Below are 22,470 nucleotides of genomic sequence, written 5' to 3' on the forward strand. Positions count from 1 at the left end.
CAGCATTAAAAACATTTTAAAAAAACTTTTAAAAAGGGTTAAAACATTATAAAAAAACATATTAAACAATTCTGACACAGATGCAGATTGGGATAGGTCTCAACTTAAAAGGCTTGTTGAAAGAGGAAAGTCTTCAAAAGGCACCAAAAAGAAAGCAGAGTTGGCGCCTGCCTAATGTTCAAAGGGAGGGAATTCCACAGGGTAGGTGCTGCCACACTAAAGGTCCATTTCCTATATTGTGCAGAACGGACCTCCTGATAAGATGGTACCTGCAGGAGGCCCTCACATGCAGAGTGCAGTGATCGACTGGGTATGTAAGGGGTAAGACGGTCTTTCAGATATCCTGGTCCTGAGCTGTATAGGGCTTTGTACGCTAAAACTAGAACCTTGAACCTGGCCCAGTAGTAAATGGGCAGCCAGTGCAATTCTTTCAGCAGCGGGGTGACATGTTGGCGATACCCTGCTCCAGTGAGCAGTCTCGCCGCCACATTTTGCACCAGCTGCAGCTTCTGGACCAACCTGAAGGGCAGCCCCACATAGAGCGCATTACAGTAATCCAGCCTGGAGGTTACCAGTGCGTGGACAACAGTGGTCAGGCTATCCCGGTCCAGAAACGGGATAGCACAGTGAATGGAGCTTGACAGCTTCATTAATACCTGAGCATTAGAGTTATCTGATTAGATCCTATGCCTCATCCATTCATCTTTTTTTAAAAAAACAGAAGTGAGCATTTTGTCCCATCTGAAGGAAATTACAAAGCAAGCCATTGAAGAAGAAGAAGAAGAAGAAGAAGAAGAAGAAGAAGAAGAAGAGGTGGCAGTGGCGGCAGCAGCTTGATATGCAGTTATTCTTCATAGGAAGCAGTTTCATGACTGTCATAAACAAAACTAGATGGCAACAATCAAATGGTGTAATTTACAGTAAAGTACCATTTGAGAATAAAATTCCTTATCTTTGGTAATCTTTAGGCTAATCAGATGTACATCTGTCAAATGAACAAGAGTTCTAGGAAACTTGTTTCATCAGGCAATTTCACAAGGAATTATAAAACAAGCAGTGGAAGAACAAAGATGCTAAAATTACAACATTAAAATGTGCTTCCTACATTAGAGAGAAAGAAGACTGCAGTACTTTCTTACATTTTTCATTTCAAAGAACTAAAGTTACTAAAACTACTATAAAGATTACTGTGGAAAATATTCTCATTAAGAATAGATTATATTTCACTAAAGGAGCCATCAGTTTCTGTCTCTCCAGTTTGCCAGACTGACACACAGTGGGAGCTGACAGCCCTTGGCCTGTGGTGTGGGTGACTTGATGGCTAAGTGGAGCTGCAGCCAAAGGGCTTGCAGGGGTGGAGCCAAGCAGTTCTTCGTAATAATGATTATCAATGATGTTGATGTTGATAACAACTAACACATTTATTGTGCCATTACAATAAAGCAGTATACAACTTAACAAAACAACAACAGAGCAATTATCTTCCACCCTTATCAAGAAGACAGGTTCTTGCCCTGAAGAGCTTACACTCTAAAATTCAGCAATGAGAAAACAGCTAGGGAAGAGGGTTCCATTCAGGACTCCAATCCTATATTCGCTCAAATGATCACAGTGGAGCTTACTTACATCTGACATAAGAACATAAGAAGAGCCTGCTGGATCAGGCCAGTGGCCCATCTAGTCCAGCATCCTGTTCTCACAGTGGCCAACCAGGTGCCTGGGGGAAGCCCGCAAGCAGGACCCAAGTGCAAGAACACTCTCCCCTCCTGAGGCTTCCGGCAACTGGTTTTCAGAAGCATGCTGCCTCTGACTAGGGTGGCAGAGCACAGCCATCATGGCTAGTAGCCATTGGTAGCCCTGTCCTCCATGAATTTGTCTAATCTTCTTTTAAAGCCGTCCAAGCTGGTGGCCATTACTGCATCTTGTGGGAGCAAATTCCATAGTTTAACTATGTGCTGAGTAAAGAAGTACTTCCTTTTGTCTGTCCTGAATCTTCCAACATCCAGTTTCTTTGAATGTCCAGTTCTAGTATCATGAGAGAGGGAGAAGAACTTTTCTCTATCCACTTTCTCAATGCCATGCATAATTTTATACGCTTCTATCATGTCTCCTCTGACCCGCCTTTTCTCTAAACTAAAAAGCCCCAAATGCTGCAACCTTTCCTCGTAAGGGAGTTGCTCCATCCCCTTGATCATTCTGGTTGCCCTCTTCTGAACCTTTTCCAACTCTAGAATATCCTTTTTGAGATGAGGCAACCAGAACTGTACACAGTATTCCAAATGCGGCCGCACTATAGATTTATACAATGGCACTATGATATCGGCTGTTTTATTTTCAGTACCTTTCCTAATTATCCCTAGCATGGAATTTGCCTTTTTCACAGCTGCCGCACACTGGGTCGACATTTTCATCGTGCTGTCCACTACAACTCCGAGGTCTCTCTCCTGGTCGGTCACCGCCAGTTCAGACCCCATGAGCGTATATGTGAAATTAAGATTTTTTGCTCCAATATGCATAATTTTACACTTGTTTATATTGAATTGCATTTGCCATATTTCTGCCCATTCACTCAGTTTGGAGAGGTCTTTTTGGAGCTCTTTGCAATCCCTTTTTGTTTTAACAACCCTGAACAATTTAGTGTCGTCAGCAAACTTGGCCACTTCACTGCTCACTCCTAATTCTAGGTCATTAATGAACAAGTTGAAAAGTACAGGTCCCAATACCGATCCTTGAGGGACTCCACTTTCTACAGCCCTCCATTGGGAGAACTGTCCGTTGATTCCTACTCTCTGCTTTCTGCTTCTTAACCAATTTCTTATCCACAAGAGGACCTCTCCTCTTATTCCATGACTGCTAAGCTTCCTCAGAAGCCTTTGGTGAGGTACCTTGTCAAACGCTTTTTCAAAGTCTAAGTACACTATGTCCACTGGATCACCTCTATCTATATGCTTGTTGACACTCTCAAAGAATTCTAATAGGTTACTGAGACAGGACTTTCCCTTGCAGAAGCCATGCTGGCTCTGCTTCAGCAAGGCTTGTTCTTCTATGTGCTTACTTAATCTAGCTTTAATAATACTTTCTACCAGTTTTCCAGGGACAGAAGTTAAGCTAACTGGCCTGTAATTTCCGGGATCCCCTCTGGATCCCTTTTTGAAGATTGGCGTTACATTTGCCACTTTCCAGTCCTCAGGCACGGAGGAGGACCCAAGGGACAAGTTACATATTTTAGTTAGCAGATCAGCAATTTCACATTTGAGTTCTTTGAGAACTCTCGGATGCCATCCGGGCCCAGTGATTTGTCAGTTTTTATATAGTCCATTAAGCCTAGAACTTCCTCTCTCGTTACCACTATTTGTCTCAGTTCCTCAGAATCCCTTCCTGCAAATGTTAGTTCAGGTTAGATCAGGTTCAGGGATCTGCCCTATATCTGAGTTTAAAAAAAAAAAAAAGGATTGCATTAGTAACCACAGGTAAGTCATATCTACTCGGTATAATTAACCATTACCTATGTGAGATTACATCAGTCCTATGGAGAAAACAGCAAGTATTACCTTCAGAAACTGCTATTTTTATTGAGGCCACACCTGGCTTATTTCCTACTATGCTGAGATAGAACCTTTCTGACCACGAACAGTATATTTAACTATCATAGATTATAGTTATTGGCTAAAAAAATTACAAAGTTTCTTAAAAAAAATTAAAGCACATCCTCCAAACTATAAATTCCCATTGTTTAGAGCAGGGCCAGTGCCAGGCATGACTGGGCTCTTGGGCACCAGCCTGCCCCGGGCACGTGGCTCCTCCTCTCTCCTGTCTTTGTAGCTGCGTGTGCATGGCTGCCATCAACCAAGACGGTGATGGAGGCTTCTCTAAGGGGCTCATGCACCCCCACCATCTTCATTGATGGCACACATGTGCAGTACGCTACATGAGTGCACATGCCTGCCATCAACCAAGATGGCGGTAGGGGCATCGGCCCCTTAAAGAAGCTTCCTCTGCCATTTTGGTTGATGGCAGCCCTGCACACATAGCGCATGCAACAGCAAAGACAGGAGAGAGGTAGGTGGAGTGAGCGAATGGGCAGGCGGCCTGGAAGCTCCCTCCCTGTGATTCGTGGCAGGGAACCTGCCACAGATTGCAGAAGGGTAGCACTACTCTCCCACCCTAAGAAGGGCCCAACCTGGCCTCCCTTTGGCGCCAGCCCTGGTTCAGACAAAAAAATGCTGGGGTTAGGAAAGAACAGGAAGCTAAAGGGTTATAAAAAAGGAGTCACTCAGACCACATGATGAATTCCAAATACTGAAGCATTAAGTTCCACAAGTCACTTCGATACTCCATTGGTATAGGCACTCAAACATTCACACAACCTATATTTAAGTAGTGATTTGCTTAACTCAAAATCTCTCCCCCTTTTGATCAGCCACAACTTCCTAAATATACAGGTCAAGACACTGTTCCATCTCCCAACCTGAAGTAAAATTGGTATGAGGTGTGTGCAACAACCACACACATACCCCAATAATTGGATTACCAATGCCAGGTCTTCTGCATTATCAACTACTTTCCGACTCTCTTCCCATCCCCCATCATGAAAGACACTCAGAACATGTTTCTCCGTAACATCTGAATCAGGAGAGGCCATGCAAGCCCCGGACTGCTGCCTGGACTCGGGGGTGGGCTGGATGAGGGCCAATAAACTGAGTTTGAATCCTAGCAAGATGGAGGCGCTGTGGGGTGGTGGTTCCAGAGTTTGGATACTTGGTCAGTTGCCTGCTTTGGATGGGGTTGTACTCCCTCTGAAAGAGCAGGTTCATAGTCTGGCCCAGGTGACCTCAGTGGCTAGGAGTGTTTTACCAGCTCCAGCTGGAAGGACAGCTGCGGCCATTTCTGGACCGGGATAGCCCAGCCACTGTTGTCCACGCACTGGTAACCTCCAGGCTGGATTACTGTAATGTGCTCTATGTGGGGCTGCCCTTCAGGTTGGTCCAGAAACTGCAGCTGGTGCAAAATGTGGCAGTGAGACTGCTCACTGGAGCAGGGTATCACCAACATGTCACCCTGCTGCTGAAAGAACTGCACTGGCTGCCCATTTGCTGCCGGGCCAAGTTCAAGATTCTAATTTTGGTGTACAAAGCCCTATACAGCTCGGGACCAGAATACCTGAAAGACTGTCTTACCCCTTATATACCCAGTCGATCACTGTCCTCTGCAGGTGAGGGCCTCCTGCAGATAGCATCTTATCAGGAGGTTCGTTCTGCACAATATAGGAAATGGACCTTTAGTGTGGCGGCACCTACCCTGTGGAATTCCCTCCCTTTGAATATTAGGCAGGCGCCATCTCTGCTATCTTTTTGGTGCCTTTTGAAGACTTTCCTCTTTTAACAAGCCTTTCAAGTTGAGATCTATCCCAGTCTTCGTCTGTGTTAGAATTGCTTGTTAATATTTTTTTAATAATGTTTTGAACCCTTTCTTAAAGATGTTTTTAAAGCTTTTGAAAATGTTTTTAACGTTGCTTTGTTTTAATGTATTTTTAGGTCTGTTTTTATGATGTTTGAAAATGTTTTTACCACTTCTGTTTGCCACCCTGGGCTCCTGCTGGGAGGAAGGGTGAGATATAAATCAAATAATAAATAAATAAATAAAAATATATGCTCCATTTTGTACATTAAGCAAGGCTGTTACTGCAAAAGTGTGGTAGAGAAGCCCATTCCTTGACCACACATACAGCCTCCACCCTGAGACTGTGTAAGCATCATATAGCATGGAAGTTCAGTTCTCATCCTTGTTGTTGCTCCAAAATGCAGGAAAAAATCACGTAAATCAGGCACTAAAGTATCAGACACTCAGTGGGAAGGCTTAGTTCACACTTGATGGTATCAGTATGATGGAGAGAATGGTATTGCATCACTCTTCTATCACACCAATAGATATGGCATTGCATCATGGTTCCATCATGCTACTGTTGTTCAGCTAAAGCATGAACCAGACCTATAGCACCTGGGAATTTGTACATTCTGAAATAAACTTAATCATATTGCCTTTAAATAGTTAAATTACACTAGAAATGGGCAAATTCTTTGAGATTCTCTTTGCACTGGCTTTTTTTAATAATCACCCCCCCCCCAAAAAAAAAATCAGGAAAAAAACTTCTCAAGCCAGTCCAAGGAGAGCATTTGAAAGGTATTGCTCTGCTCTCCCATACTATCCCTGCTTCTCTCCATTCCCAAATATACTCTCTGCTTCCCTTGCCCCTTCTCTTGGTGGCAGAAGCTTCTGTGAACCAGGCAAGCAGGAAGGGAAGGAGATAGTGTGTTTGTGGGTTGTGGTTGGGAAGGTAGCTTAGGAGGTGGGAGGACAGGAGTAGCAGGCTGGGGGCCATTAGACTCTCTCCAGAGCATGGAGATTTTTAACTGAATGGGGGAAGGAAAGCCAAGGGTTTGAAAGGCTTGCCCCCCATTTTTGAAGAGGGTCTTCTGAACCCTTATGGTCTGACTCTGAGCCAAGCTTTGGGAAACTCCTATGACATTCCTATGTTAAACAATATAATCTATATTATAATGTGTCATAGGTGCAGGACAGGAGTATCCTGCTAAGCCATAAATTTCTACCCTTTATGCCATTGTACTGATGTTTTTTAAGGATTTGTTTATATATGTTTGTTATTTATAGATTTGTTTGTATGTTTTTGTATTTTTAAATCTATGTAATCCACCTCAGGATCTACATTCAGGGTGAGAGGTGGATAAATAATAATAATAATAATAATAATAATAATAATAATAATAATAATAATAATAATAATAATAATAATAATAATAATAATAATAATAATAATAAGACTTCAGCTGATTCCCAGGAGGACTTACAGATAGGTGTATTCTATGATCAGGGCATCATTCCCTCTATTTCCAATGTTCAGTCTGTGCATGTCATTTCTTATGTAGTCAGAATGGCATTACCCCACATTCAAGGTATCAGCACTCTTGGGAGAAACCCCAAGGTTTACAAAAAAAAAATAAAGGAAAAAAGCTGTATGAACAAGAACCCTAAAAACAGACCAATGAAGACTGAGTGTAATGAGTGGCCATGGAGTGCTGGGTGATAGTTGGGAGGAACAAAATGGGAGGAAGAGAATAAAATGGCTGAAATCCTAAACAGCAGTACGCCACTTTACAAAATTTTGGTGCAGGTTATACTTGCAGGTATCTTATGGACGAAGTCTCTTCCTTGCATATACTGGAAATGAGAAGATCCTACTTGTATACCAACACAGAAATAATGAAGTGAGGTTACCTTCTGTATTGTAATTGTTCCTTCTTGTGTCTCCTTGTCAACCAAAATCTTGAAAACTGCCAAGCCATCACCATCCACAATTTTATATTCCATTTCAGCATTAGGTCCCACGTCAGCATCTGCGGCCTTTAATCTAGCCACCACTGAAGCCATAGGTAGTGATTCTGGGACATTATATTGATACGATCCTATAAAATTCAACTTGGTCACTGGATGTTCATCTGTTCATGGATCAATTAATTAATGACATTACAGCTGAAAAGTTATAAACATGTACATTTGGTATTTATTTAACATGTGATTAGGGGAAACAGTTACCTCAGTCTCTGGCAACCTGGTACCCTCCAAATGCTTTGGACTACAACTCCCATCAGTCCCAACCAGCATAGCATGGCTGTTTGAAGGGCACTAGGCTAGCAAAAGATAGGCTATTTAATGTCACAACACCAGCTGAGTGTCCTCAGTAGCACTGTGATCATATTTTTGGTAATGTTACGAAAAGGACCAGACAGCTTCCACAAGTAGACCAGTGCTGTCCCTGCTCCTATCCACAATCTACTTCAGAGGTTATATTTGCTATCTTGCTTAAGGATTTAGCTGCTCACTTGAATGGCCTCCTTGCATGTGATGTTTAATATAACATTGAAGAACAGAAATATACAAAGATCACAGTTCAGCTCCAAAATAGTTAACTTTTGCTCATGTACCTTGATCTATAGTTACTTGAGTCTAGGGATGGATCTGTCTATGTTCACTCCACATTTCTTTCAAATGTATTCATTCATATTCCTGTTCCCTTCTGTTTCCACTTTAATCAGCATTTTTAAAATAAAAGCATAAATATATATTTGAATATATTTTATCACAAAAATTTCATTTCTAAATGCATTTTTTTTTTGCAAAATGGACATTACTAAATGTATTTTCTCTCGAAGTACAACATTTTAAAAGCATTTTAAGTCAAGATGTGCATCGTAAAATTCAGAGAAATGTGAAATCTAAAGGATAACTATGTTCTGGTCCACACGGTAGTTCAAGATGTGCAGATAATTTCTGTTTGTATTGGAATTTGCAAGGAATAAATTCCTCAAGCTTTGCTATTGTGTCTATTCTTCCAACATTAGCCTGTTTTCATCATTATACACCCACATAAGCATTTGGTGCATGAGTAAACTGATGAAAACAACATCTAATCTAACTATCCTACCAAGACAGACCATACCCAATGACATCTTCTCTTGAGTATATTTCATGTCACAAAAGAAAAGAATGAATACATTTGTAAGAACAGAGATAAGTCTTAATTGTGTCTTAAGAAGACAGTTTCCTAGCTCTTCACGTCAAGTAATTGAGATAAATACTATTCTTGCAAAGGCATCCTTCTTCTCCCTTGAATGCTCTAAACCTGCGGCTCAAGCTGAAATTGGTACAGATTGCAGCTTAACAAAATGCAGGCTGAAGCCACTAACACTCCCACTCCCAGAAGGTGAATCTCTGATGTTTTATTATTACCCAAATAATTCAAGGAGGGAAAGAATCTAATTCCCAGTCTTGCTTTTGATTGGTTTGCATTTTCATACCCACTTGAAAAGAGACCAGACTGGGCATGCATATGTTCTTCACATTACTCTAATTCACTCCTTCAATGGCTTTACAAGAAAGATTGCAGCAAGGTGGAGAAAAGCAGCAGAATGTTTATAAACAGGCTACTTCCAGCCTGGAAATAAACTTATTTCTTTCCCTTGCTTAGTTCAGTCATGAGCCACCTTGGTCAAAGCAAGTAAATTGAGGGCAGATTGTTTTCTAGTTCTTCACATTGATTTTAAAAAAATAAAAACACAGACTGTCAGGGGGGCAGGAATCTTACAGAGATACTCAGGCAATGTGAGATGCACACAAGAACAGCTATGACTCCATCTATACAGGGTGTTCTGCTGCACATCTCCCCCTTCTAATTAATCATCTAAATATTAAAATCACAAAGTCGGAAAGAAACCAAACATCCTCAAGTACACATGAGTCACGGTGGCACACAAACACGCACATAGGCACCCAAAAGATGGAGAATGGAAATTTGCATTTGGCATGGGAAGATGTGTAAGGTGAAAGAGGCAGTTGTGGACAGGCATCCCCTGTAGTCCAGCCAATACTTGAAAGACTGACTTGAATCTACATGCTGAAGGACCTTATGGTGAAGGGTCTATAAGAGATGAGTTTTGTCTTTTAGGTGGGCATTGACCAAAAGGTGTGCCTCTAGGTAGCCATTAGACCACTGAGTGGAGCACTCAAAAGTGAGCGGGAAGATGAGGATGGAAATAGAAATTCATATTTCTTCTGAGTTTCATAACTTTTCTTAGCGCACACACTTTAAAATGAACTTGAGCATTCCTCCAAATAGCAAATTAATATACATTTAGTACTGTAGGAAATGTTATTATTCCCCAATTATCATCTACAGAAACTTACTGCGAGGAAAGCGGGGAGGATTATCATTGACATCCATAAGGGTGACGGTGACAGAAGTGGTCCCAGAGAGCCCCCCATTTTGACCAACCATATCCTTTGCTTGAATGACAAGTAGATACTGGTCTTTTGCTTCTCTGTCCATGTTGGGAAGTGCGGTTTTGATAATACCTGGAAAATTGCAAAATGCATACAATAAAACAGTGACAGAGCTACATTTCCAATTAAGACGCATAGTGACAAATTGCAAATTAACAAAAAATGTAAATGTAAATGTACTGCCTTCAAATTGATTCCAACTTATGGCAACCCTATGAATAGGGTTTTCATGGTAAGCGGTATTCAGAGGTGGTTTACTGTTGCCTTCCTCTGAGGCTGAGAGGCAGTGACTGGCCCAAGGTCACTCAGTGAGCTTCATGGCTATGTGTGGATTCAAACCCTGGTCTCCCAGGTTGTAGTCCAACACTCTAACCACTACACCACACTGGCTCTCACAAATTAATCAAAAGATCAACAGAATACACTAAAGCCGCAGTGGCTAACTTCAGATGTTACTGAACTACAACTCCCATTAACCCAAGCCGGCACAGTTAATGGTCAAGGATGATGGGGGCTGACGTTCAGCAACATTTAAAGGGCCACAGATTAGCCACCCTTGCATTAAAGTATTGAACTGGTCCAATATGAAAAAGGAAACAATCCAGAAGATGTCAGGGCTCATTACAAAGAATGTTAACTAGCATTTAAATATTCACTACTGGGATATAATTTGTATCTGACTTTCTCTAACTGTGCATTGTTCATTCAGAATATACTGTACACTAGTGATCATCGATACTTTTAGACCTAGGGCCCACCTTTAACTTCAACTTCCTGCACAGTATTCAGTTTTGCTTTTAGATTTTTTTTAAAAAAAAGATAGATATGTATATTACCCCTGATTCTCCCTCTCTTCGCTCAGCCTCTTTCTCCATGCTTTACCTTTTATCTTTCCCTTTCTCTTTCAAACTTTTGCCCTCCAGAAGTTGCGGAACTACAACTCCCATCAGCCCTGGCCAAAGATTCCCTATACCTCCTTTAAACAATAAGGATAAAGAAGAAAGAAAATGGCAGCTGTGCCACTGTAGCTTGGTCTACAACCCAGTTAAAGACTACTGCACAGAATGTGACAATATACCTTATCTCTAGGTTCATGTAACTGAAACAGAAATTCCTTAATAAACTTGAAGCTCCTATGCATCTGAATTTACTATGGACTCACATGTTGTGCAGGTCAGAACTACCCTACACACCTCACCACTCTTGTTTTGATAAATTTAGCTTACAGTTATACAAAATAAGCAATGTGCCTTACAATCAGTGAACAACCTGAACACTGAAACGGAAAAGCACCAAAAGGTTATGCGATAAGAGACTCAGTGCCAATATATTATAAGCTAATAATAAGATATTATTATTATGTTCATATATATTTTTAGGTGATTAACGGAATCCTTATAGGGATCCAGAGCAAGCTTGAGTGAAGTTCTGTTTGTTGCTTTCAAAACTGTCTTATCTGTATACCAAAGCAACTCGCATCCAACGAGGATCCAGTCTTCTTCATTCAAGTTCTCCATCATGCACAACAACAACAACCCGAGGTATGCAATGTTTTTACAAGAGAAGATTACAAAATGCCAACTTACTATAGAGCATCTTAAAGTATATAAGACCTCAAACATTATCCCACGAGGCCTTGAGATCTATAAACCAATTTCTATTCCAGAAAGTATCCCTTTATGTCTAAATTGGCACACAGAGAAACATTAGCTGAACATATTCCTTATTTCTAAGATTATTAAGCAGAATCTTCTGAAAATCAAGACCTTGAAACACGCACTACAGCAGGAATTAATGTTTCAAAGAAACATTCTAACACCATGCGACTATGAACATCTCCTGTATCTGCTCCATAAAACAGAACAGACAACTTTTATCAATGTCCATGCCACCAAAAAGAAAAAAACTCAAAAGGAATATTCTAAGATATCATCTTCCTCTTATTCCGTCCAATTTAATAACACAGGGTTCTATTTATAAAGAAATATTTTCATCTACTACAAGAGCAAAAGCTAACCACAAGAAAAAGAAAAACAGGAGATTCAAAAGAGTTACTCCAAAAACTTCCACATGTTTAACAAGATCGCCTGACGTAACTTACAGAAATGACTCCACAACAATAATAGATCTCACTGCAGGCAAAATGTCACCTAATGAAATTAGGCTTCTATCCGAAGGCCTCAACTTCTGCCCAAAACCTAGAGAGCACAATATAGCACAGATGAAATGTGACATCAAAGCATTTGAAAGGAGATGCAGATTGGCTGAATTTTTTTATGATGACTCTAAGAACAATATAGACCTCTACAATAGAGATCCTCTGCTACAGTTTCTGCCACCTAAAACTTGGACACCAAACATTAACAGGAATCCAGTCCCAGAAACCTTTCTCTTATCAATAAACAGAGACATCAACAACCACACACCAACTCCTACTCACGACAACCTTTGAAAAGAAGAACAGCCCTAAGGAACCTTCAGATGAGAAGGGATATTGTCATCAAGCCTGCAGATAAGGGTGGTGCTGTTGTGGTACTTAACACTACAGTCTATATAGCAGAAGGTCAAAGACAACTAAAGGATGAAACAACATATAGACTTCTTGACAAAGACATCACCACAGATCTCAATACTCGTATCATTGCATCTATACAAAACCTTACAAGTAGGAAACTTCTTAAAGAGGAAACTGCTGATCTCCTTGTTAATCCAAATCCCACCCCTGGAAGGTTTTACATGCTGTCTAAAATCCACAAAGCCAACAATCCTGGTCGCCCAATTGTCTCAGGTAACAACACAGCTACTGAAAGGATTTCTCTGTACATTGACGTAAATTTACAAAACATGGTGCAAAACCTCCCATCATATATCAAAGACACCAAGGACTTCTTGCTTAAAATTGAATCTTTAAACAAGCTACTTTAGATGTCACATCTCTTTACACCAATATACCACATAATGATGGGATTCAGGCTTTAAATGAGTTCCTTAACACCAGAGAGATATGAACAATCCAACAACAGAGGTTCTCACAACTTTAACTACACTAGTCCTGACTTGTAACAACTTTACATTCAATGGAGAATACTACCTGCAACCACAAGGCACAGCTATGGGGACTGGCATGGCTCCATCATATGCGAATCTCTTTATGGGCAAACTGGAACAGGAGATCCTCAAAAAGGCCATCAACAAACCACTTATATGGTGGAGATACATTGACAACATCTTTATGGTCTGGACAAATGGTAAAGAGAGTTTAGAACAATTTAAAAATTACATCAACTCTATCCATCCATCTATTAAGTTTACATTTAATAGTACAAATGACAAACTGCACATCCCTTTTCTGGATGTCCTTCTCACCAACGAAAACAACAAAATAGCCACTGATATCTACAGCAAACCCACTGATGCCCACACCTATTTAAACTGGAAATCCTGCCATCCTAAGCATATAAAGAAAAACACTGTGTATAGCCTAGCTCTGAGAATCCAACTTATTTGCAACACTGAAGATAAATACCAGAGAAGGATCAGTGAACTTAAAGAACACCTTCTTTTAAGAGGATATCCATTACATATTATCGATTGCAACATCCACCGAGCCTCCATTCTGTCCAGAGAAAACTTCTTCCATCACACTGAGGTGTCAAAGAGCAGAGAGCAACGGATTCCATTTGTGGTAGATTTCCATCCAGCATCTCCTAACTATCACCGAGCAATCAGGGAGAGCTACCCATTGCTGGCCAACTCTGAACATCTTGCTAGAGCCATCAGCAGGCTGCCTGTTGTAGCATTTCACCAGCCTCCTAATTTGCGCAGACTGTTAGTGAGAGCTGTACTTAAGCCACTTGTCACCAATCCTGGGTCTCATCCTTGTCACTCCAAATGCTGTATCACCTGTGTGTACCTCAGGGAGACAGCTACTTTTACAACTACTAGGACAGGCAGGACCTATTACATCAAACAGAACATCACCTGCAGGTCCTGCAATATAATTTACATCATCGAATGCAAAAGACCAGGATGTCATATCCAATACGTAGGAAAGACCACAACTGACCTATGCACGCGCTTCAGGAACCACAAATCGGCAATCTTAACAAAAAAAGTGGAGCAACCATTTGCAAAGCATTTTAACATTGAGGGTCATAGCCTGTTGGACTTTTCCATAACAGCGACAGAGATGCCAGCAGATCCAGCAGCATTGACCAAAAGGGAGAACTTTTGGATATACTCTCTGGACACATTGGCACCACATGGCCTGAACCTGGAGGACAGTACCACCACTACTTAGCTTCTGCAAATCAAGCCACTCTGAGCATTCCATCCTCAAAGCTCTATAACTGCTACCTTGGTAACAGCATTTGTGTTCGCAGCTGACGAAGGCGGAAGCTGAAACGTTTTGTTAATACAATAAAAACCTCTGTTTTGTTAATCACAATTACGTTCATATATGTATATATATAAGTACTATAAAGTTTAAACATGTTGGACCATTTCCAACAATAAAAACAGTCTTTGATAGTGCCTATTGATACCTTACTCTTGCATTTTTTGTTGACTGGTGCAGCTCTCTGGCTTGTGGGCATTTCAAACTAAGAGAGATTTTAAGCAAGGGCTCTATTTGGTCATTTCTGGGGAGTAGGCCACATTCTACACCCTTGCCAATACTTCTAAGCTTCAAATCCTTGCTTTGTCTCCATGCTGCTGGAAGCCACTGTCAGGACTGGTTGGCAGTGGCCTAAAGCAGTTTTCTTCAACCTGGACTACAATTCCTATCAGTTAAGCCAGCATGGCCATCAAGAATCAAGGGTGTTAGGAGTTCAAAGCATCCGGAGGGCATCATGTTAGGAAAGGCTGGTCTAGGTGCCATCCAGAAGCAATTTCACTTTTTCCAAGATGGTAACTGGATTGTGAAAAGTCATACTTCATATGAATCATTTTTGCCTCCCAGGCATTGGGAGATGCTTGCTTTAGTACTATATTGGAGGCTTTGCTCTTAAGGAGTCCTGAGCAGAGAAGCTGTCCAGAGTGCTACTGAAGCCTTGTCTTGCCTCAGTACTGCTAAGGTCATCAGTTGAAAGAGACGATGGCTCAAAATTATAAATGAACCAACAGATTCTTGCTGCTATTAATAATCTTGTATCACACCATGCATGTCAATGACTCTATCTTGCATTAGCTAATATCTTTTAAAAAACTAAAACAAAACCGTTCTAAAGCACTCACTGTAATTAGGAAGCTTTGATATAATAACTGAGACACGGTATTATCTGAAATAGTTTTAGTTTTTTTTCCATTTGGCCATCTCTGTGCCATGTGTAATTAGGCTTTGAAATGTAAAGGGAGGGGTGGAGAAGGATGAGAGAGAAAAGATAGCTTGTCACCATTCTGCTGTGAAGATAAGTATAAGATACATAAATATTCCTCCTCAAACCAGGAAGGCTTTATGATTATTTTATGCTTGTTACAGGGTACAGCTGCTGACTCTGATTTCCAGAGAGACGGGCTTTTATTCCACCTCTGCTACATGTCATCAGTTGAGGAAACATAAAATACATGGATAACTGAGAGGTGCACTGGGGCTTCTATATCTCTATGTAATGTTTGCAAGCTCTTTAGTTCCAGTTTTATTTATTTCCTCTTCTTTTGAATTTAGAACAGCCCATTAATCTTCCCTGTGCTGAAAGGACTTGATTTTACAAAAAAAGGGGGAAATCATAGCTTTATTTCATCCATACTAAACAGACTGGGAAGGCTAAAAGGCAACTTCACAAATGCTTCCCTTACGTTATTCTTGTCAACCTGTCCTTTGCGAAATCATATTCTGGCCTCATAGGTCTGTGGGATTTTTCCCTTTATGGAGAAAGTGCTTGTTTCTGGAATTAATTGTAGGACAGGCTACCACAAAGTTATCTGAAACAGATCTAAGGGTGAGAATAATCATACTCATTCTTGGTTGAGGGAAGGGCAAGAAATAATAGGTTAAACATTACAGAAAGAGGCAATTGTGGAGTTGGGCTGAGTAGGCCCAAGACCTCTCCTTTCACATTGCCCCACATAACTCCAGCAAAGTGAAAGTGGCAAGAGCTCCTGTAAGTCCCAGGACATATTTGTTTGTTTTGTTTCCTTGTTTATTTATTGACGTGTATAGTCTGCCCTTTACCATGTGGTACTATATGGTGTGGGGAAAGGGGTGCATGAATGGCAGGTGCTGATTAATGCTTAGAATAACTCCTTTCTTTGGGGAGAGCAAATAAAATGCTATTGTGTTCTCTCCTCAAAAATGTTTCCTCTTAACCAGTATAGCAGTGTTTCTCAAACAAGGGCTGGGACCCACCAGTGGGCCTTGGACCACTTTCAGGTGGGCCTCAGTATCACAGCCTTGTTCACTTGTGGCAAAGAATTTAGCAATTCCCAAACAGAGGTTAGATATCAGTAGAAAGTAATGTCAGCCATTGCCAGCTGATGATGCCTCCACCTGCCACCATTTTCTGACTGGTTCTGCCCCTACACCACCATTTTGTAACTGGTGGGCCTCAGGAATTTTCAGCCATCTCAAGTGGGCTCTGGGGTTAGGAAGTTTGAGAGCCACTGCCGTATAGTATTACTATATTCTGCATACACATAGAACAAATGCTCTGAGTGTTCTGTGTCCATGTTGGGTATCAGTTGGCTGATTATTTCAGTAGGACTAGAAGGGCTCAAAAATGTCTGTGATGGGTGCAGTTCCATCTGTGCAATAGGAACAGAAGGCATACACAATCTTGTGCATTCTCTTCATAGAAGGGGTGCTCAAAAATGAGTGACAGGCCATTGGGGGATCTTGAACCATCTTCTCTAGTTTCTGGCAGTTTGGTCCTCTGGTAGAGAGTGACTGTAAAGGTCTAAAACAAAAGCTCTGTCCAGAAGAAAGGCTCATGAGCTCTGTCAATGAGTGGGTAGGGGGCCACACCAAGTAATCTTGCCCCCAATGGCACACACTACAAGCAACCCCACTCCATGGCATCTGTACATACAGAAGAAAGGCCTGGAAGAGGACGTCTTCATATGCACAGCCATGCATATGAAGACTTCCACAAGATCTGGAATTCTGCATGACCAGGGTCCTTGATCAGATGGAGGCCTTTGCATGAACAGCTGTATATGCAAAGGTTTCCACCATGAAGACTCTGAGGCTTGTCACACACATGCCAGTGGGTGGGACTACTCAGACTGCATATTGTCAGGGACAGGGCTTGTAAGAATGGCACCACTCATATGATGATAATGCTACAGTGCTCTGTACAATAATGTTACAGTGCTCTGCAGGTCTGGGTCTTTTCTGTTCCCAAGCAAGGCCTGTCTCTGAAGCTTGATCCTATTGATTAGTGCTGCAAAGAAACTGTGTAAAAAGTCTAAAAGCAGCTGAGAACATAGTTGGGCAATGGCAGATCATCTCTCCCTCTCTGATCCTGACTTGATTCGGAGAGAGTGATCTACGCTTCTGCTTGTCAACCTTGGCTTCTGATCTTCTGGCTTGACTCAACATGTTCTTTCTCATGATTCCCACTTGCTCCTGCCTCTGATACTGGTTGCTCTTTGACACCACCCATGGCCCAGTGTGACAATGTGGCTTTGTAACCCTTTTAGTGTTGGCATACATCAATGGTTTGTGAGCCCCTTACAGACGTTCATTGTGAAAAATGAGTATGTGTCAGGGAAAGGGAACAACATCACAGTGACAGACTCCACCACTTATCTGCGCACATTTATTATAATATTTGCAATAAGCTTCTGTACATATAGCTGTATGCACAGAGCGCTCTTTCCACATTGCATTTCCACATGCAAGAGGATCCCTAAGTGTATTCATTTTGCACAGATGAGTATTGTAAAGGAAGAGGCTCCAGAGTGCTCAAAATTGTCATAATGATTAGGGGAAAGATTTTACTTAGGAGACATACAGGATCATTGCCACATTTTGATAGTGGGAAACAATCTGAAAGTATTATTTATTATGTTGTTATTAAATTTATATCTAGCCCTTCCTCCCCAAGGAGCCCAGGGTGGAAAACAGGAAGTGATAAAATAATAAAGCATATTAAAAACAAAACATATTAAAAACAATTCCAGCACAGATGCAGAGTGGGATAAGGTAGACAATTTCCCCTAAAAACTGTAATGCAGAAACAATACAACTCAGTCAGCTGTAATTCTGAAGTGCAAGCATCTCTTTATAAAGATAAGATGTGCAAAAAAAAATCCTCTTAGAATATTTGGAAGATTAAAAAATATCTCAGGAAACCTGTGGGAGAACAGATAAATGAAGCCAGGGAAATAGAAGAGATCACAACAAGAAAAAGGTAAAGATGAATACAAATAATTTCAAGTATTTACATGTTTCAAATACAAGCTTGCTATTACAAAAACCAAACACATTTCTGGCATGTGGAAATTAGACCATAAATAAGAAGATTAAAACTCCAAACTGTTTGGCAATAACACATATCTAATCAAATCTTGAGTATAAGTCCCATGTATCCAAACGTGCAGTCCCTGCTGCCCTCAGCAGCTCCCATTCCCGAAGGGGGAACCCACTTCTTAAAATGATCAATGGCTAAAATCCTATCAGCACTTACCTGGGAGTGAGCCGAACCCAATGGGGTGCTTCCATGGAGACATGTAGATTGCATTGTAAGGCAGAAATCATATACACATACATATCATATACTGTACAATGTGGTGTTATTCACATTGGCCTTAACAGGACTCAACACTGCAATCCAAACCCAAGATCTTCCCGGATGAGTGAGTTTGGAATAAGCAGATCTTGGGCTGTCCTGACTAAGCCAGGGCACTGGCATGACTCCCTCATCCTGGCTCAGCCAAGCATAAGGTGGCTTAATTCCCTCAACCTGGATGTACTGTGGCTGTTTTGGCTCAGCAGCTCAGCCAGCAGAATCTAAGCTAGCAGAACTTTCACATGCTTAAGTCCCAAAAAGGGGGCACTCTGGGGGCATGGGAGAGGTGGGACAGGTTAAGGAGAGACCCATTCCAAACGTCTTTTGGCTGAGTCACGTGACTTGACAACTCGGTGGAATTTATGCTGGCAACAAGGATGGTGTAAATCAAACACTATTTTAAAAGCTTGTTTTCCCTCTGCCAGGCTCAGGCCGGCTCAGCCAGCAGTAGCCCAGCTTCTAGGGGTAGCTTATGCCAGCTTAATTTAAACTGGTATAAATTCCACTAGCTTCCTTATACTTAGGATTGCTTTGCTAATTCTGAGAAGGGTATAAGCTTGAGATGTTAAGGGGTGCTACCAGGAAAACTTCACGAAGCATGCATCAGAGTGGAGGTCATTGACACAGTGCCTGCGGGTGCACATATACCCATTAAAGCCTTTCCTGATGCCCATAGCACTCTCGCCTCTCCTTGACCCGTTCTCCTCCTGCTGCAATTATTTTATTATTAGGCTTGAAAAACTGTGGCTCAAGAGCAGGGGGTTTTTTTTGGGGGGGGGGGTGGCAACCGGGAAGGGAAGGGTTAACTTTTTTCCAAATTGCTGAGTGTGGCAGGGCGGACAAATTTGTGGTGAATGAGTTTGTGATGTGGATGCCTGCAAGACTGGTTGCAGCGTGTGTTTGTGGGTATGCTGCTTGTGATAGTTTCTCAGGTTTTCAAATAGGTCCACAGGCCCCAAAAGGTTGGCAATCCCTGCATTAGAGCACCAGACCTCTTTTGCTTAATCAGGCTAGTGTCTGTGGAACCAAGCATTGTGTTTCCAACAATGGGCAGAGAGATGTGTTTGGAGGTAAAGACATGATGATAGTTTCCTACTGCTTGACCCCAGGACCCGATATTCAAATATGATGTTTTTATTCTTCTTATCGATTTTATGTCACCTCTTGATGGAGTCATGTTGATTCTGCCCTGATCCTTGTGCTGGTATAGCTTCTTTGTATTGATGTTTTTTAAGCGTTGATCATATCTTACTGTTTTTTTAAAATTTGTGAACCACCCAAAGAACATAGTTACAGGTAATTGGATGATATATATTTGCCTAATCATCACCATCATCATCAAATAATAAAAGACACTCTTCTGTTTCGGTCTCATTTAACCTTTGCAGACTATCACAGCCTTCATAGCCTTCACAGATTTATCTGTCTACTTGGCCATAAACAGCTTTATTGGATGACAGCTTATATCTGGAGTTTAGGTAAGTCTTATTCAGGTGTTCAGGCTCACCTGATTATAATTGTGTGAGGCAGGAGAGAGGTACCATGCATGTTCACCCTGTTTGTCCCTGTGCCAACCCTGTCTCATATATTTGGGGCCACATCTGCAGCAGGCCAATCTGCCAAATGCATGTAAGCTGAACTGAACTGCAACCCTGGACATGGATAGGATTGGGGAGGGGCACAAGGTGAATATGTGCCGCCCTACTCTCCTGCCTCACATGATTAAAGCTATGTGATTCTTTTTTAAAATTTAAATACATTTACTGTAATGCAATGAAAATACAAAAGAAAAATACAAATCTAAACCAACCAAACAAAAAAAGCCAATAAATACAGGGTTATTCACATATAAAGTAAAAGGAGAACTCAAATGTAACATGTCTATTTAAAACATGGAAAAATATACAAAAAGTGCATCACAAACAATCCCAAAAAAAGCATAATGTTTTGGGATATGGGATTTATAAGGTTCACTTGCCATATGCGAGATGAATGATCACCATATTGAAGAAAAAGCTTCTGGTTCAGCTTTGCTTCTCTGTACTTTCAGATGGTGCGTCATTTTTTCTGAAACAGCTATAAATAAAAATTTCTTATACCAGAAGAAATTTCTTATCCAGAATCAAATTTTGTGCTTCTTTCCAATTCTGAGATACCTGTATAACAAGCCTTGCAGCAACCAACATTAAAGTGATTACGTCCTTTGGACGAAGATTCACAACTGAATCAGGGAAAAAAGACAGAAGGCAAACACTAGGATCAAAAGAAACATCAACATGTAAAATAATCCCCATTTCTCATAGGATCAACTCCCAGAAACTCTACAGAACAGGACAAGACCACCATCAATGCAAATAGGTACCTCTCTCCCTACTTTTTCTCCAACACGGAGAATTATGTGATTCTGAACACTCAAACAGGGCTATAAATTCAACATAAACCATACCTCTCTCAAAGAATTCTACATGTTCTTTCTGGTTTTCCCCAAGAAATGCTGTAGATATGGGAAGTATAAGAGCATTTACCTGTCTTTGGTTCCACAGAAAAATAAGGCTGTCCTTGAAGAATGCTGTAAACCACTCTGGCACTGTTACCATATGTAGGATCATCTGCATCAGTAGCTGTAACTTGTACCACTGAGGTTCCTACAAAAATGTTCAGAGTAATTAACAATTAAGGACTGCACAGTCTGGAATGACAGACATGCAGCAGAGAAATACAACATTGTGGTTGTGCTGCACTGGGATGAAAGTTTTTCAACTAAGCACAAGTAACTTAAGAGTAAATAATAATACTCAGCATGTATGTCATGCATATTGTTTGGGATTTCCTTTCATATCAGAAAGATTCAGACCCTCCATTGGTTGCTCACCTACAACTATTTCTGAATTGTAAAACCATATGCCAAGACATGGATGAGAAAAACTGTGGTCCTCCAGATATTGTTAGACTTCAGCTCCTATCTGGCCCAGCAAGTGTGGTCAATCTCAGGGACAATGGAAGTTTTAGTCCAGCAACAGTTCAAGAGCCACAGGTTTAGCATCCCTATGGGTGCCGAGATGAGATTGCTTCTTTCATTTGCTGCTATAGAAAATGCACACAAGACACCTGTCAAGGCAACCTACTAAATTCAGCCATCCCTGACAGGACTTGTTTGTGGATCATTAAAATTAAAGGGACTTCTGACGTAAAATAGTAGCTACAATCTAAACGCTTCTGCTACCACTAGTTGATCCACTAAAAATAGAGAGGTGCTGAGCTTTTAATAAGCCTTTAAACCTATTTTCTAGCCATTAAAATTATTCCATCCTCTGCTAAAAGTGCTGATTTGATTGACTTTTAATGATCTGGGTGCTCCATGACTTCACAGGAAGATGAGAACAGAAGGGCATGAAAAAGCTTTTCTCAAGTCACCTGTGTCAAGGTGACTAATCCCAGACCATGACTGGAAGGAGGTGGTTGTTCATTTGCTGTGAACACTTAACCTTTGGCCTCTCTGATGAGATTACAAACAAGGCAATCCTTGAGTAAAGGTAATTTGCTATGTAAACATTTATTCACTCAGAAATTGACTTGTACTACCAGCTTCATTATAAAGATACAGCTGTGAATTTATATAGAAGGGGACCAGAGAGCTACCATTCTAAAGACAATATTGACATTTCACCATGTGCGGAAAAAGAAGGTTTTGTTCTGTGTCAAAGTCTATACGCCTAATCTGAGGCAACAGATTGTTAATAATAATAAAAATGTTAACTTTATGAAAAAAATACTTTCACTACCCTTTCATGAGTAATGAAATTTGATCATAAAAAGCTCTCACATTTGAAAATGGTTCTGTCATTTTTTCTGTTTAATAAGGGCTTCATCATATATTACACCATAA

The 22,470-nt window shown here is 40.9% G+C and overlaps 1 protein-coding gene across 1 annotated transcript in view; it reads right to left on the reverse strand.

Moving 5' to 3' along the window:
* Positions 1 to 22,470, reverse strand: part of LOC133369415 (cadherin-7) — a 183,217-nt gene that overhangs the window by 56,775 nt on the left and 103,972 nt on the right. The window contains exons 4-6 of the mRNA XM_061594705.1: positions 21,110 to 21,229; positions 9,760 to 9,927; positions 7,294 to 7,481 (exon numbers count right to left, since the gene is read on the reverse strand). Of these exons, the coding sequence (XP_061450689.1) occupies positions 7,294 to 7,481; positions 9,760 to 9,927; positions 21,110 to 21,229 (476 nt within the window). The remainder of the gene's footprint in view (positions 1 to 7,293; positions 7,482 to 9,759; positions 9,928 to 21,109; positions 21,230 to 22,470) is intronic.

Source organism: Rhineura floridana, chromosome 1 (assembly GCF_030035675.1).
Source record: "Rhineura floridana isolate rRhiFlo1 chromosome 1, rRhiFlo1.hap2, whole genome shotgun sequence".
Classification (NCBI taxonomy): domain Eukaryota; kingdom Metazoa; phylum Chordata; class Lepidosauria; order Squamata; family Rhineuridae; genus Rhineura; species Rhineura floridana.